Source organism: Lepidochelys kempii, chromosome 6 (genome assembly GCF_965140265.1).
Source record: "Lepidochelys kempii isolate rLepKem1 chromosome 6, rLepKem1.hap2, whole genome shotgun sequence".
NCBI lineage: Eukaryota > Metazoa > Chordata > Testudines > Cheloniidae > Lepidochelys > Lepidochelys kempii.
Window position 1 is genome coordinate 24,505,378 of NC_133261.1, and position 16,647 is coordinate 24,522,024.

The following is a 16,647-nucleotide window of genomic DNA, read 5'->3' on the forward strand; positions in this document are numbered from 1 at the left end:
TTTCTCGCAGGCTCAGTGCGCTTCCCTAGAACTCCACTGACTTCAGCATAATTGGTACCTAATGTACGTGGGTTGGATTGGTGAACTGGGCCCACAGTTTGATATGTGGAGTCTCCCAGCAGCATTAGCCATTTTTTTGAACAGTGGGCCTATTTTGTATTAAAACATAGGTGTCTCTCTACAGGCATTGCAAACCCTATAGCTCCTGAACTAGGCTAGATACTTACTGTTCATCTAGTCCTAATATGTATGCTGCTTCCAAGGACCTATTGTGGGCTGTGGGCTGCAGGCACACAAAGAGTTAAATTCTATTATTAGTTTAGCAACACACAGTGAAGAGACCACAGCATGTTCTCTCATGCAAGGCATTGTTAAAAACTGAGAGACATAATTATCAGAGCCCAATTTGGTACCATGTCTCTCAGCTGAGATCTGGCGAGTAAGGCACACTGAAGATTGGTGCCTGCCACCTGGGTGAAGTTAGTAATTATGCATTCCTGGTCCAAGCATGGCTGAGATCTCGTGGCCGGGACTATTGGAAGAAGGTGTTGTCTAGCCATTTGAGCACAGGAAGTGAGAGTCGGGACTCCTAGGACATGTCTGATCACATACACAGCCAGATTTACACTGGTGAAATTTTGTTCAGTGGAGTTTCTCTGGATTTTCTCGTGGGGTAAATGAGAGTAGATTTAAGCCCCTTCATTTCCTTCCTAGGTCTGCTACTGACCCTTGGACCACGGTTATATCATTTAACCTCTCTCTTCAAAGGTTACCCTTGAGGATAATAACTAGGTAGTAATAATCTCTATTCCACTTGGGGTGTTGTGTAGGTTAGCTAATCTTTGTGAAATGCTTTATTATGTGTATTATAGTAGTGCCTAGAAAGCCCAGCCAAGATCAAGGCCTAGTTGTACTTGTCATCGGCAGGATTGTCATCCCCAGTTTACAGCTGGCAAACTACAGCACAGAGAGATCAAGTGACTTGTCTAAGATTCCCAGCAGGAAGTGTGTGGCAGAGCCAAGAATTGAACCCAAATCTCCTGGGTCCCAGTGTCAGGTATAATTTTTAATTCAAAGGAGAATGAGTGAAGCCATAATCAGAAATCTGGCATATGGCGTCATCTTTGATAAGCAAGTTCTGTCTCTCATCTGCCACATGAACTCAATACGGGCTTATATTTATTTGCCAATATATCACACCACTTCCACAGTCTTTCTGCTGCTCTTTTGTTTCAGTGATTAGTGTCTCCTTTAGCCATGACAATTTTGGAGCCTTCTTGGACACAGGAAAGCTGATAAAAGCAGCCCTGTTAGTGATTTTGTTTTTGTTTTATTTCACATCACAGCAATCCCTGAAAGCTGTCAAGAGCTATCATCTCATCACTCTTCCTCCAAGTGTTTGGCACAAACCAGGAGGAAAAGAACAACATAAATAACAGAGTAAAATTATCCATAAATTGCAGCTCCTTAGATGTCAAGTAGAAATCAAAACAGACAGGCAGGCAGCAGGGAATCAACTGCAACAAAACTTCTACGTTAGTCTCTCTTTGTTCCAAAATCTATAATGTAAATAAACAGGGTCTCTCAAATCCACAGGATGGCAGAGGCAGCCGCTTGTGCTCAGAGAATGGTAAGGGCCAGTGTATCTCAAGTTGCTTAGCAACGGTCCATTTGGTCACTTGGGACCAGACTCAAAGCCCACTGGAAGACTCCCATTGACATCAGTGAGCTTTGGATCAGACCCTTAGGGTCCTGTTCAGAAAAGTGCATAAGCAAATGCTTAAGTGCTGCTGAAGTCAAGGAAACATAAATGCATGCTTAAAATTAAGCATATACCTAAGTGCTTTCATGAATAGAGAGTGTGCTTATGTGCCTTGTGGAATCAGGGCCTAAAAGAGCTGCATTGCTTAGCTCTAAAGGGAGTCCCTGCCTTTCAGGACAGAGATTGCCATGTTGTGGTTTTGATGTGGGGCACTCTAAGCGGGGAACGGTTTGGAATGTGGGAGGAATGAGCATAACTGGAGTCAGAAGGATTGGGCACTGTTGTCATTTCCCATGAGAAGGGCTTTGTGAAATCCCCTGTTGTGGGTCAGAGTGAGTTAGTTGGGCCTATTGCTGAAAGAGTCATTCCCAAGACACTGGAATGCTGGTGAGATTTTCTCCAGACTGCCAGCTTTGGTTAATCAACTTTTCCTTTTAGACGTCTAAAGCCTCTGTGCCTGATCGTCAGCTCGTATAAATTGATGTAGCTCTATTGAAGTTAACGGAGCTATGGTGATCTACATGGGCTGACAAACTGGCCTTAAGTTTTCAGCTCTGGACTAAATGGGTACACCCGCAAACCCCAGCATTTGCATGTACACGTGCTTCTGTTTGAACATGCGTTGGTGTGGAGTGATTTTTGAGAGCAGGATCAATGTACTCATAACTAAATGTCTGATGCTAGAGGTGTCTTTGGGGAAATCTAGGATCCTAGGGGCAATGGTGTTGGAAGGACTTCGTATAGCTTTATGCCCTTCATATGGCAAAGAATTTAAGAGGTGATGCTGGAATGGTTGCTGCAATCAAATCTTTCAGCTGCCGCATGAATAATAATGCTTACAAGTGAGACGCACTTCATGCAGATTACAAAGTACAGTCATATACATTCCGTATCAGTCAAGGCAACAAAATAACAATGATAAGGGCTCTGATACGGGGATGACATATGCTGCATTTTATTGGTGCTTTGGAATTTCATAAGCACTGTATTAAAGATAATAGCTAAATGGATTGCAAATGGATACCTCCGGTGCTCCTGGGGATTTGCACTCGTTACTGCCTAATTGAGACATTTGTGTAGCCTTGTTGTGCCCAGTGCTCAGAGGCTGATTCTGAGGTATAGAATCATAGAAATTGGGGAGAAAGAAAAAGCTATGGGGTATTTGCGCCTATTTTCCCTGCTAGGGCAGGAATGTCCTGAGAGTGTATTTCAGTTGTTTTGACCAGTCCAGTTGTAGCTGATTCCAGCCTTGGGATTCTCTGTAGATGCTGTTCCACAGTATAATAGACGTTTATGCTTAAGAGATTTTTCTTAAGCTGTTGTTTCCTTTGCTTATTTTCATTGCTCCTTGAAGCGCACTAAACAATGACTAAGGGGAAGGATGGTACCTGAAGCATGAACACTTAAACAAATTGTTTAGTTAAACTACACCTCTTTGGAAATCTTGGCAGTGACTGCATGATGCATGGATTGGTTAGTGTGTACATATATTGTATATAATTGTGGGAATCATATGGGCTGAATTGTCCCTGGCTCTTGTGCAAGATGTGTGGCAGGAGATAGAATCATACAAATGTAGGGCTGGAAGGGACCTTGAGAAGTCATTAAGTCCAGCCCCTTGTGCTGTGGCAGGACCAAGTTAACCTAGACCATCCCTGACAGATGTTTGTCCAACTTGTTTTTAAAAGCTTCCGATGATGGGGACTCCCCAACCTCCCTTGGAAGCCTATTCCAGAGCTTAACTACCCTTGTCATTGGAAAGTGTTTCCTAATATCTAACCTAAATCTCCCTTGCTGCAGATTAAGCCCATTGGTTCTTGTCCTACCTTCAGTGGACATGGAGAACAATTGGTCACAGTCCTCTTTATAACAGCCCTTAAAATATTGGAAGACTTATCACCCTCCCCCCCCCCCCCCCGTCGTCTTGTCTCTGAACTTAAAAGGCCTGTTTTTTTAACCTCTGCTTGTAGGTCAGGTTTTCTAAATCTTTTGGAGCATAAGAAGCTGTTTGACATGCAGGCATCCCACATAAGGACAATTGTAGTCCCTATGTTTGAAGGAAACACAAGGACTATTTCCTCTATATGACAATCGGCTGATCTCATGGGGCTGGTGTGAGGTATTGCTGCAGCCCTTTACCACCCTGCCAAAGATGTTGGGGAGCAATTGAGGGAACAAGCTAAAACATACTAAAAGATGGTGCAGTCTGTGCACCTTTCCTCAGCCTTGCCTTGAGCTGTGTGGCTCTGCGCTGGCTCTCAGAGGGGATGGGGGCAGCGCAGGTGCACAATCCAGCCCTAAATAACTGATTAGAGTTATACAAACTGAGTGATTACTTTGCAGTTTCCTTGGATTTTTTTCTCTCTTTCATTTCTGAGGTCTAATGCCTGAGTTTGCGGCTAGCTCTTTCTCTTTCCTTTCCTAGTTCATGATTTGCCTTATGTTCACCCACTTTATGCAGACATTTAATTGATATGCATCTGAAAGAGAATGACACATGTGACTTATTACTATGTGAACATGGTTTCCTTCCCAGCCTTTAATTGATTTTAGATAATAAAGTGCAATTATAAAACTCAATAAAAAATCAGTTATTTTAAAGAGAGAGACTGAAAGAAACCTAAGTGATGCTCTGCTGTGGGACTATTATCAAATGAAATCCCCTTTGTTTAAGTCTATTTAATTTCACAGCTTTACTTGAATTGCTACAGTTCTGTGGGCTTTCTCACAATTATAAACAGCAGGCTGATAAATGAACACATTTTTTAAAAAGTCCCAGTGAATATAGCCACCCTAGATGTTGTTTTTGTGGTGGAGCCTGCCCACACCTTAGTGCAGCCGTTCCACTTTTTATGTATCTGGGGAACCGTGACCAGCCTAAGGAGTCTTCAAGTTCTCTGCTGAGCATTGAATTATCAAAGTAACTAAGCCACAATACGGGTGATCAGTGTCATTATTTGCAATACTAGTGGAGGGATCCTTTCTCCCACTACAGCCCCTGTATGCGGTAACCCTCCCCCCTTAATTGGCCATGGAGAATTTCCCTAGGACAGGCACTGCCTAGGATAGCCATAAGGAGCACTATGCAGTCCCTCTTGCAAGCCTTGATGTATGCGGCATACCAGGAGTGGGAGATTGTGTGTCATGGGTAAGAGGCAGAGGGGGTGTAGCACACACTACTTTATGTGCAGTTCTCTGAGCTGCCTAAATAGTGCCTGGGGCTATTTTGGCCCACAACCAGACCAGAAATTATGGGAGTTTCACCCTTGCCTCCCAGAGTGCCTGCTTTTCCCTCAGAGAAGGAAGGAAGAAGAGGTTGCCCTTGTGGTTAGGACACTGGACTGAGACTCAGGAGATCTGGGTTCTGACTCTGCCACAGACGCAGCATGTCTTAATCAGGTCACATCATCGTGCCTGAGTTTCCCCATCAGTAAAATGGGGATAATACTGATTCTTTCCTCCACCCTTTGTCTTGTTGTATTTAGTCTAAAAGCAGTTTAGGGGAGGAATGATCTCTTACTCTGTGTGTGTGTGTGTGTGTGTACAGGGCCTAGTACAATGGGACCTCTAGAGACTACTGTGATATAGATGATAAAAATTATACTAATAAAGGATGCTCTGACGGAGTTTCTTTGTTTTCCCAGCTGGGAGGCTGCGGGATCCTTGGAGTTGGTATCTGGCTGGCTGTTACCCAAGGGAACTTTGCTACCCTCTCCTCTTCTTTCCCATCCCTGTCGGCTGCCAACCTGCTGATTGTCACAGGGACTTTTGTCATGATCATCGGCTTCGTCGGCTGTATAGGTGCCATCAAAGAAAACAAGGGCCTCCTGCTGAGTGTGAGTATGAAGACATGCGCGGTCAGCAGTGGTGTCCATTGTTTCCTGGTTCTGGTGCCATTGCAATGCACGTTAGAGTGATGTACGGTATTTAAGATGCAGACTGGTCAGTTCTGGGCCGGGACGAGGCATGAGTCATGGTTCAGTCATTCTCTGATCTCCCAGGTCATTCCTGACCACACCTGCTTCTATTAACACTTTCGCCAAAGACGAGACGCTCACAAGAAGGGAGGGCTTAGCGATGGTGGTGATGCAATTGTGTGCTTCCTGGGGACTGAGGGATTTGCCGAGATGGCTTTTGCAGCACACCCTTGAATTCCTTGTCCTTATTCAGCCAACTTTAGCAGCTACATACCTTCAATAGCTACTGTAGTGGGGCTGGTGCTATGAGGGCCTGAGGTGGGGATCATTGGCGAGGGGAGACAGTGCAGGGAGAAGTTATGAGTTTGGCCTAAACTGGAATTGAGATACCACCATTGGTTTTTGCCAGTAGTTAACTTTTAAAAGGTTGGGATGTTGTTTATGCTGTTAAATGAGGTTAAGGGTTAATAAGGTGTGGACGGTCCAGATTTAACTGAGGCCACGGATCTTGCTTGTGTTTTACTGAAACCTGATTTGATGTCATTGCTTTGGTTTACCACAGTTGGTGCCCGTTACAGTTAATGTTGGGTGAATATTTTGTGTAGCATGAGGCTAAAGGGGGATCAGTGAGGTCATGGCATTATGGCCACGCTGTTTATTCAGTCTTAAATATAGGTAGTTTCTCACCTCACAGATGGATTGAATCCAGTGTCCCAGGGTGGAGTGAAGCTGGGACTAGGCCTGGTGAAGTGATTTCTTGGCTGCATTGCAAAGTCTCTGTGTGAGCTGAAGTTGTTCCCCACCACACACCTCAGCCTGCCAGGGCTCAAATGTGGGGTGAGGTGTGTGAAAGTGACCAGAAATGAGGGACACACAAATTATTCTGTAAAAATATTTTTAGTTCTGTAAAATCCCTTTCTTTAGTGTACAGAAGGCTTTCTGTAGCCTCTGTTTCATGATTCTTTGCTTCTGGTGTATTTTTTAACAATAGAAGTGAGGGGTGACTTTGGCACTAAAACGAGCGATGTCCCTTGAAACCAAGAAGCCTCTGGGGCCTTTTCACCAGGGTGGGATGTAGGGACTGAGACTGCTCAATGACTTTAATAGCCTTATGGGTGACAAACTTTCTGAATAAGTTACGTGGCTATCATGACAGCCGTGTGGCTAACCCACATGTTTATTGGCTCCATGCTCATGCAACTCTATCCTGCAAGGTGCCGAGTCCCATGGGATTGCTCACATGCTTAAGATGTTTGCTGGATTACGGCCAGAGTACTCAGCTTGCTGTGGGACAGAGCACATTGCTCTTTTGGGGGTCATATTGGGGCAAGGCAGCTAGAAATGTGCCAGTGTCAGGGAGTGATCATTACCACCTGTGGGCTGATAGTGGGTGTCCACCTATGCTGTTGGAGTTGGGGAAAAATCTTGATCAGCTTCCAGTTAGTGGAAGCATCAGTGTAGAGTCTAGGTGGAAATCCTCTGGATGGACTCTCAGATTTGGACCTTACTCCCCCCCAACCTTTAATAGCTTTCACCTGTTGGCCTTCAGGGTGCCATATACGGATGATCCCTTTACCAAGTCTAGAATTTTCAGGGGAGCCTAAGTTGGTTACTAGCTCCTGCTGACTGTTCATGAGATTCAGAACTCTCATGGGTGCTTTTGACAATCCCACTGTCAGCCCTTTTGGGGAGGGACAGGGATGACAGGGGCTGCTGCTTGTGGGTGAGATGGGGTATTGTGTGGGTCTGCTTCCACTTTATTATTATATTCTGGTTCACACTGCTGGTTTGGTTTGATTAAATTGTAATTTTAATTAATCATAGAAGTGCCTATAGCTTGGGACAGGTGTGTTTTTTCCTAGATAAATTATAAATCAAAATAAATTCATGAACATCATACCCCCAAGATGATCTTCTACCAAAAAAGGGCTGGAATCTCTCTGGGTGCCCTTTAAAAATCCTGACCTCTTGCCCCAAAACACACAAAGTGAGGTTTGTTCAACTTCTCTGCTCTTAGTTCTGTGCCTTCCCTTCTGTGCCACTTTTTAAAGGGAATGTTCCTGTGAAATCAGTGGTTTGTCAGGACATGCCTGCTAATTTTGGCAATGGGAAAGCAGTTAAGAGTTGGAAATCTTCTCTGCACATGACTCACACTGTGTTTAGCAATCATGAAAGGGGCGAGTCCTTAAACTCCCTTCGATGTCTCCCAGGGCATGTCTTTACATCTAGCCTTGTTTCTGGCCTCAAGTCTATTCTTATTTAAACCTAATTCCTTTGACTGTCTGCTTGGTCCTTTCTGAATGATGTGACATCACTGCAGATAGAGGTTTGTCGTGGCTGTGATGTCAGTGACACATTTCTTAGACCGTGCACAATATGGTAGAATTTTGTTCTGTTAATAGCATCTCTCATGCTAACTATTTTTTAAAAAGTCAGTCTGGGATTTCCAAAGGAGCCTAAGGGTTTTAGGCATCCAACACCCATTACATTTCAATGAGATCAGAGTACCTAACTCCTTTAAGCCACTTTGGAAATACCAGCCTAAAATAATAAATAGTTGCAGTGGGGGTGAAAAGGTATATTTAGGGTGGGCTGATAGAGCTGGTTTAATACTATTAATTGAACACACTGCTTGATTAAATTGGCTGCTTGTCACTGAATAACGTATTTGACTAATTCATTGTTCTGAGAATTAGCCAGCTCTAGTGGTCCATGAGAGAGGAGGCAAATATGGGGAGGTAGGTGGGTAGCAGAGATTGGCAAGGTCTTTGAAGGAGGCTGGAGCAAGTTTATGATGGGCTTAAAAACAAAGAAGAAATTATTCACTGGATTCTGACATGAAAGGGGAAACAATAGCGTTGTTGGAAGATGAGGGTGTATTCCTTCTTCATGGCTCATGTCAGAAATGAGGCTGTGGCATTCTGCCAGTGTTGGAGTCTGGAAAGGTGGAATTTGGGGAGGTCATAAAGAAAAGGCGTTGCGATCATCAAAACTAGAGGAGTATTTCCAGGAATGCTGTAAGGGTATGGCATGTTGGCAGGTATCCGGGTTTCACCAAGTATCCATGGAGAGATGCTGATTTCACTCAGTAGAATACCTGCACATCTCCAGTTAGCACTTTTCATTTACCTCCCTCCAGTCTCTTCTCAGTACAGTATGGGAGTAAGACGTGATCATGAAATACTAACCATAACCAGCAATAAAGCTCCCCTAATGGTACAGTCATCTTACTCTCCTGCTGCTCTGTCCATGTGTCTCTCTCCTCTAAATCCTTCGCTGTCTTCCTCTCATATTCCACATCAAGATAATTCCCTTGAAGTCTCCTTCAAGAGCCTCATAACTGCACCTAGAGATGAGCTTGGGACTATGCAAACCGTGAAGACACATGCGGTATTCCCGAGACCAAATCAGAGTTTCTGCTGCTGTCACCTGCACTGCATCCCCTCAGATTGCTCAAATGGCAGATCTGTTTCCTCCTGCTTTCCCCTGCTGGCCACCTCTAGATCTGCATGGATTGGAGAAGGCTCCTATTGTCTTGATTCCTCCTGCCGTCCCCCACGGGCTCCCAAGAGCAGCTGAAAGGGGAGAAGTCAGCACCTAGAGGTTGGGCAGAGGTAGGGGGACAGGAGCTGCACAGGGGGTTATAGTATCTGTGGTGGGGGGAGGATTCTAAGGTGCTGTGGGGGTCAGAAGCTAAGATGGATGATGCCAGAGAGCAAGAACTTAAAAGGCTAGGAGCTGATATTGAGCAGGGAGAGGTGTTGGGGAGCAGAAGATGGAGAATACTGGGATAAGAGGTGGGAGTAGGACCTGGTTGTGTGAAGGAGCAGAAGCCACATGGTGGTGGGCAGTAGGGGGCTGAGTAAGGGTCTGGGCGTTCAGAGCTTATCCTATTCATGCACTAAGGGAAGTGGTACTGGTTAGTGGTGTGGCAGGAGATGGCGTTTTTGTGAAGAGCAAGGAGGTTGGAGTGCCGGGAGAAGTGAACGGTGGGAGAGGGCATGCTAACCCATTTATATGGTGTATGCTGGGTTGGAGGGAGGCCCAGAATCTGACCCTATATCTGCATGCCCTCTGACATGTGACCTGGGCATTGCATTTGTCTGAATGCGATTGTGAGCTCTTCAGTGCGAAGATCCTGTAGTGTTCTTATATGAATGACAGTAATGGCTGGGTCTGGCATGTGTAACAGTGCCAGGGAGCAGGAGAGGGGGGAATCTGTAAGTGGCAGAGAGGGGAGGGAGCAGAGAGATCTAAACAGAAATAAAACATTAAAACAAATGGGGTTTGTGAATACTCAGAAATAATCCATACAGACATACTGAGCCAGATGCCCCGCTGGTCTGAATCAGCACAGCTTCAATGGAACTGCATTGATTTCCACCAACCCAAGGATCTGACCCATTTCTTTATTCATCATCCTGACCAGTCCTTGTGACTGCCTCACTAAACAAACACATTCACATTATTGAGCACTCTGAGGAACCTTATGGAAACCTGAACTAAAGTGAGAACAAAATTCTTTTTGTAAGGAAACCTTGAGCCTGGCCTACATTCTGCATTCATATGAAGACGGGGTGAATGCGCACATGCCATCATGTCAAAATGTCATTGAACAAATAGCGGATACCGACAACGATCCTTATATGCTCCAGCTCTGATGTGAAGGAAGATAAACTCTCCCAGCATTAGGTTTCCCTAGGGAAATCAGAAGCATGAGTATCTCGTGAAATAAATAGACACCCCAGCGGTGTGTAATCTCACAACTGAATGCAGAGGCAAGTTGATGGCTGAAGCTGGGGAACAGCTCTCACTTGGTTTCAGAGAGAGACATTCCGTGGCATTGCCTTTCTTTGGTTTCTGAAAACGTTACAACAGAAGCTCGTCTCTTTGCAAACACTGTTGGGTCTTGGAAGCCGAGTGCCCCTAATGATCATCATGCTGCAGTGTAAGGGCAGCAGTTGTTGACAAGTGAAATTTGGTGAGCCCAGGGCTCATTGAAGGCAATAGAACCACTCCCACTGGTTTTAATGGGCATTTGATCAGGATCTAAGGGGTGATCTCAACATACAGCAAATCTTTATAAACTACTTTGCGGTAAGATGGGAGTGCAGTTCTGCTTCCTCCTGGGATTGTGTCTGTTCTCACTGTGAAGGCTTTGAGCACCAATGCTCATCACCGTCCATGTGTTCCATCTCTCCCTATAATCTCTACGTGGCATGCTGAATCCATTGTAACATACTGGCAGGTGTGTTTGTGTGTGTGCCAATGCACACATGCCTATGTGCTCGCATACACAGTTGTTCTTTGCTAAATAGAGTCACACTTGCTCAAGTTCTTGTGACTATGTTTCCCTATGGTGGCTGACCTATAAAAATCTCTAAATGAGTAGCAGCCAATGAAGCTCAAGTGGTAAAGGCCTGTGTTTATGGAAGTGAACTGCCTGAATTCTGTCAGTATCCTTCATATAAGTGGTTAGCGGGAATCTATCGTAGTTTTATGTTTGCAACCATGAAGTCATTATACCATGCATAATGCATGGTAAAAAAAAAAAATCCCAGCTGTGGCTTTTAAATAATGATTGATTTATATTATTATTAATTTGTATTAAAGTAGTCCCTAGGGACTACAGTTGAGATCAGGGGCCAGTTGTGTTAGGTTCTGTACAAACTCTTCATGAGAGACAGTCTTGCCCTGGATAGCTTACTATCTAAATCAGAGGTGGGCAAACTATATGGCCTGCGGCCCCCCCGACCCCTCCCCTACTGTTCCCCTCCCCCACAGCCTCAGCTCACTGCGCCGCCAGCAGAATGATCTGTGTGGGGGGGCTGCGAGCTCCTGGGGCAGCGCAGTTGCAGAGCCTGGCCTGACCCGGTGCTCGGTGCTGCGCGGTGCGTGGCCGGCTCCAGCTACCGGTGCTCCAGGCAGCACAGCAAGGGGGCAGGGAGCGGGGATGTTGGATAGAGAGGAGGGGAGTTTGTGGGGGGTGGGGTGGTCAGGGGCAGGGGTGTGGATAGGAGTCAGGGTGGTCAGAGGGCGGGGAACGGGGGGTTGAATGGGGGCAGGGGTCCCGGGGGGAGGTTGGATGGGGCGGCAGGGGTTCTGAGGGCAGTCAGGGAGAAGGCGTGATTGGATGGGGCAGGGGTCCCTAGGAGGCAGTCAGGGAGAAGGGGTGGTTGGATGGGGCAGGAGTCCCGGGGCGGGGGGGGGTCAGGGGGCGAGAAGCAGGGCAGGGACTGGGCCACGGCTGGCTGTTTGGGGAGGCACAGCCTCCTCTAACCAGCCCCCCATACAATTTCCAAAACCCAATGCGGCCCTAAGGCCAAAAAGTTTACCCGCCCCTGATCTAAATAGTCAAGGCAAATGGGAAGCAGCATTATCCTCATTAAACAGATGGGAAGCTGCAGCATGCTGAAATTAAGTGACTTGCCCAAGGTCACACAAAGAGTCTTCAGAAGAGCTATCAGCTGAACCCAAATCTTTCAAGTCCCAGTTCAGTGCCTTAAACACAAAACCATCCTTTCTCTGTTTAGGGCAGTGTGCTTCTAGAGGCTCAGTCTACTGCACTAGACCTTAAACAAGCTTTTAGTTTTCTAAAAAAAGTCATTTATCATAGAATCATAGAATATCAGGGTTGGAAGGGACCTCAGGAGGTCATCTAGTCCAACCCCCTGCTCAAAGCAGGACCGATCCCCAATTAAATCATCCCAGCCAGGGCTTTGTCAAGCCTGACCTTAAAAACGTCTAAGGAAGGAGATTCCACCACCTCCCTAGGTAACGCATTCCAGTGTTTCATCACCCTCCTAGTGAAAAAGTTTTTCCTCATATCCAACCTAACCTCCCCCACTGCAACTTGAGACCATTACTCCTTGTCCTGTCCTCTTCTACCACTGAGAATAGTCTAGAACCATCCTCTCTGGAACCACCTCTCAGGTAGTTGAAAGCAACTATCAAATCCCCCCTCATTCTTCACTTCTGCAGACTAAACAATCCCAGGTCCCTCAGCCTCTCCTCATAACTCATGTGTTCCAGTCCCCTAATCATTTTTGTTGCCCTTCGCTGGACTCTCTCCAATTTATCCACATCCTTCTTGTAGTGTGGGGCCCAAAACTGGACACAGTACTCCAGATGAGGCCTCACCAGTGTCAAATAGAGGGGAACGATCACGTCCCTCAATCTGCTGGCAATGCCCCTACTTATACATCCGAAAATGCCATTGGCCTTCTTGGCAACACGGGCACACTGTTGACTCTCGTCTCTTTTTGCTGTTAGGCTAAAAGATGAGTAAATACCCCAAAACAGAGCTATGACTCAGCTTTTATCTTGCTGAAAGTGGCTAATTGGCTCAATTACCTAATTACCCTGAGCCCTGCTCCAAACTGGTAGCCAGTCAGCCTAATAACAAAACTACCTTCAATTAACTGTGAAGCAGGAGATTCACAGAAGCCCTGTGGAAGTAGCTCCTGACCATTATTTTATGCAAAACCTTTGAAAACAGGAATCCATGCTCAATCCCCATAATTAGAGCCATTGGTAAAGTTAGTGTTCTTTCCTTGGAGAGTTTTTGTGGTTATTTAACACACACTCCAATATCCATGATACTTGAAACCATTTTGTGTTTTAAGACAAATAATAGCCATCCTCCTGGAAGGAGGCAGGGTTCATAAGGAATTAGAACCCTTTTTTAGTATCCTCTTTCATGCTGCCCGTTTGTTCAGGGTTTGGTGCAACGAACCAGATCCTTGGCCCCAGAACTGGCCATGGAAAGTGGCAAGTCAGCTGATTGAGAGGGACAGCCAAGGCTTCTGTTTTTGTACGGAAATTCTTTGGGGGAGGGGGAAATAAAGGCAGCATAGTTGGCTCTACACCACCAACACCCCCCTCCGCTGCATGTGTGTCAGGAGTGGGCAAGGCCATGCTGCACAACCACGTGGGACACCAATCTTTATCTGGGGCAGCCATCTCTAGTGAGCCATTGCAGCCAACATCTAAATTACACTGTGACGTAGGAAATGTCTATGCTGTAATTGGGAGGTCTGATTGCAGCAGGTGTAGACCTCCCTGAGCTAGCTTGAGTAATAATAACAGCGAAGCTGTGGCTGCAAAGGTGGTTGCGTGAACTAGCCCCACCGTCTGGGACCCTGGGTAAATACTTGAGCGGCTGACACCCGTGCTACTGCTCCTTCCCTGCTGTGGTTTCTTGAGCTATCTAGATCAAAGCTAGCTTAGATATGTCTGCACGTTTTGTAGTCTCACCTCTCAATTGCCTTAAGAAGCTATTTAATCCCCCAGTCAGACTGAGGAGGAGTGGAAAGGTGGGTTAGATCCATCTTATTTCTCCTTCCCTTGAACTGTGCCAAAGTGAGGCTAGGACGAGAACCAATGGGCTTAAATTGCAGCAAGGGTAGTTTAGATTGGGCATTAGGAAAAGCTCCCTGTCAGAGTGGTTAAGCACTGAATAAATTGCCTAGGGAGGTTGTGGAATCTCCATCCTTGGAGATTTTTAAGAGCAGGTTAGACAAACACCTGTCAGGGATGGTCTAGTTATTACTTAGTCAGGCCATGAGTGTACGGGACTGGACTAGAAGACCTCTCAAAGTTCCTTCCTACAGTTCTATGATTCTAAGATGGAGCCCAGAATATATAGAAAAAAATTTACCCATTCATTCTATCCTGTACAGGATGTATGCGTTTGAATAGTGCTCTATTTGAAAGTGCTAATAGGGCAGCAATGAAGGGGGTTCGTGGAGCAAGAGGAGCTGAAGAGTGGTTAATTAGAAGGTTAATAAAAGAGAAAGATCATTAAAAGATGGAACTACATGATCAGTTCCATTTAGTAAATGAGAACCTCATGTAAATAAGGAATAATTCCAATAAAGTCACTAGTGTAAACAAGATCAGAATCAGGCCATGAGACTGTTTGCTCAGCACTATCTGCAAAAAGATCCTGGACCAAGCCTTATGTCTACACTACGAGCTAGGGGTGTGATTCCCCAGCTCACATCCACATACTCCCGATATCTCGATGAGAGCTTCAGGTGGGTCTGTACTTGGCACTGCAGCTACTATCTGTGCTCCCACGGCTACGCTATTATTTATGCTCACGGTGACTCTCGTCTACTACCATGCGTATGTGTACACGAGCTGGGGAATCACACCGCTAGCTTGTAGCATAGAGGTAGCCCAACAGGCAACTGCTTACAAATGGTCTCATACTGCAGAATATCTTATCTATGGAATAGCCTCTGTGGGGAAACTGACTGTCCCTCAGGTTTTGTACTGTGCATTCAGGGTTTCTTTGTACTCAACCCCAGCTCATCTGTGAGCAGAGATAGAAATGAAGAAAACAAGGAAGAAAGGTAATGACTGGGAAGAAGAAGAGAACCAAAAAAGTGCTTTCCAGCAGCATCATTGCAAAAAGCTACCCTACCAAAAAGCTAACAGCCAAAACTCTATCGGTGACCGAATTTATCTTGGCTCAGATAAATAGGAGAGCAAAAAGCACCATGAATGACTTCCTTTCAGTAATATTCTGCCACAGACCAAGTAGCAGATATTAAGTCCCATTTAGTATTTCAGCCTCTTTTCCATTAATGGCCTGAGACAGGGCCAGTAACAGAGAAAAATCCTGGCTGCAAATAGAGCTATTGGTGGACAAGAGATGCAAAGACCCTCAGAGGATCAAGAAGACAAAGAGAACATAGATCTGTAGCTCCAAATGTAACCTTACAATGTCATTCACCATAGACTACTCCTTCTACACCAAATTGTAGCACTTTCTTTCTTAATATAGATCAATATGATATCAATACTAGCAGATATGCTATCTGACCATAATAAACATAGAGAGGTTTCTTTTGTTCCATTACCAAGAAAGTGCGTTGATAGCAATCAAATGCTATAATACTGTAATGTACAGATATCAATGGAGCTACGCTGATTTATGCTAGCAAGGGTCTGGTCCCTTTATTTAAGTGACTGGCTGGTGATATTGTTCCTGAGTGATGAATTTTTGATAATCTGTTTGCTGCCAGTTGCTGGCAGGCTGTAATTAATATAGGCTTCTAAAACATTATAAATACATCCAGAGAGCTCAGTGTTGACTTCAGTAGAGCTAGGCTGATTTGCACTCGCTGAGGATCTGGTCCATAGAGTCACTTCCTTCTCCTTCCTGTCTAGCTGCTGAGCTCAGTGTTACTTTTCTTGTATTAAAATGGAAACCTGGGCCCCACCCATTTTATCAGGAGGCACAGAAACTCAAAGTCTGGGCTTGCCCCAGGGCTATGGCACAAGTTAAAACACGTCTCACTAATAAAGCCTAAACTGGCTTCAGACAGGCAGAAGGATTCGCTTGGCCTTTTAAGGAGAGGGAAGAGCAGAGCAGGAAGCGCCTGCTCTGAAGGAACTCTTGATTTTGCCTCTGGAAATGTCATTCTAGAAATCTGTTCAGACCTGAAATATGGGTGAGCCCTGGCAAGCAGTCAGAACTCACTGCCTGACAGTCTGATCTGAGAGAGAGACTCCCACTGACTTCAGTGGGCTGAAGTCAGTGGGAGAAAACTGAGTTTTGCCTACCCAAGGCTGGCAGAGCCAGATGGAAACTAGTCCCCTTCCATTTTAAATCCAGCCCAGAACCAAATTAATAGGAGTGGATCCTGAGATTTGAATCTAACCCATATGCACCTCACCACCTCAGAAGTTCAAAGCAGTTCAGGTTTGAGTTTATGGAATTGGCCCATCTCTAACAACAGGATCGTAACAACAGTTCTGTTCGCATCTAAACCCTCTGTTCACCATTTCTGCTATGTTAACAGCACATTGTAAACTACAGAGATCATTTAGTTCCTTTCATCCCAGGATCTGAATTACCTGAGCCTTAGAATGCCCGTCAGTTATCAGAGTAGCAGCCGTGTTAGTCTGTATTTGCAAAAAGAAAAGGAGTACTTGTGGCACCTTAGAGACTAACCA

At 45.4% G+C, this 16,647-nt stretch overlaps 1 protein-coding gene across 8 annotated transcripts in view; it reads left to right on the top strand.

Annotated features, from left to right (window-relative positions):
- Positions 1-16,647, top strand: part of TSPAN4 (tetraspanin 4) — a 518,538-nt gene that overhangs the window by 418,409 nt on the left and 83,482 nt on the right. For all 8 annotated transcript variants that reach the window (XM_073347182.1, XM_073347184.1, XM_073347186.1 and 5 more), the window contains one exon: positions 5,407-5,598. In XM_073347182.1, the coding sequence (XP_073203283.1) occupies positions 5,407-5,598 (192 nt within the window). The remainder of the gene's footprint in view (positions 1-5,406; positions 5,599-16,647) is intronic.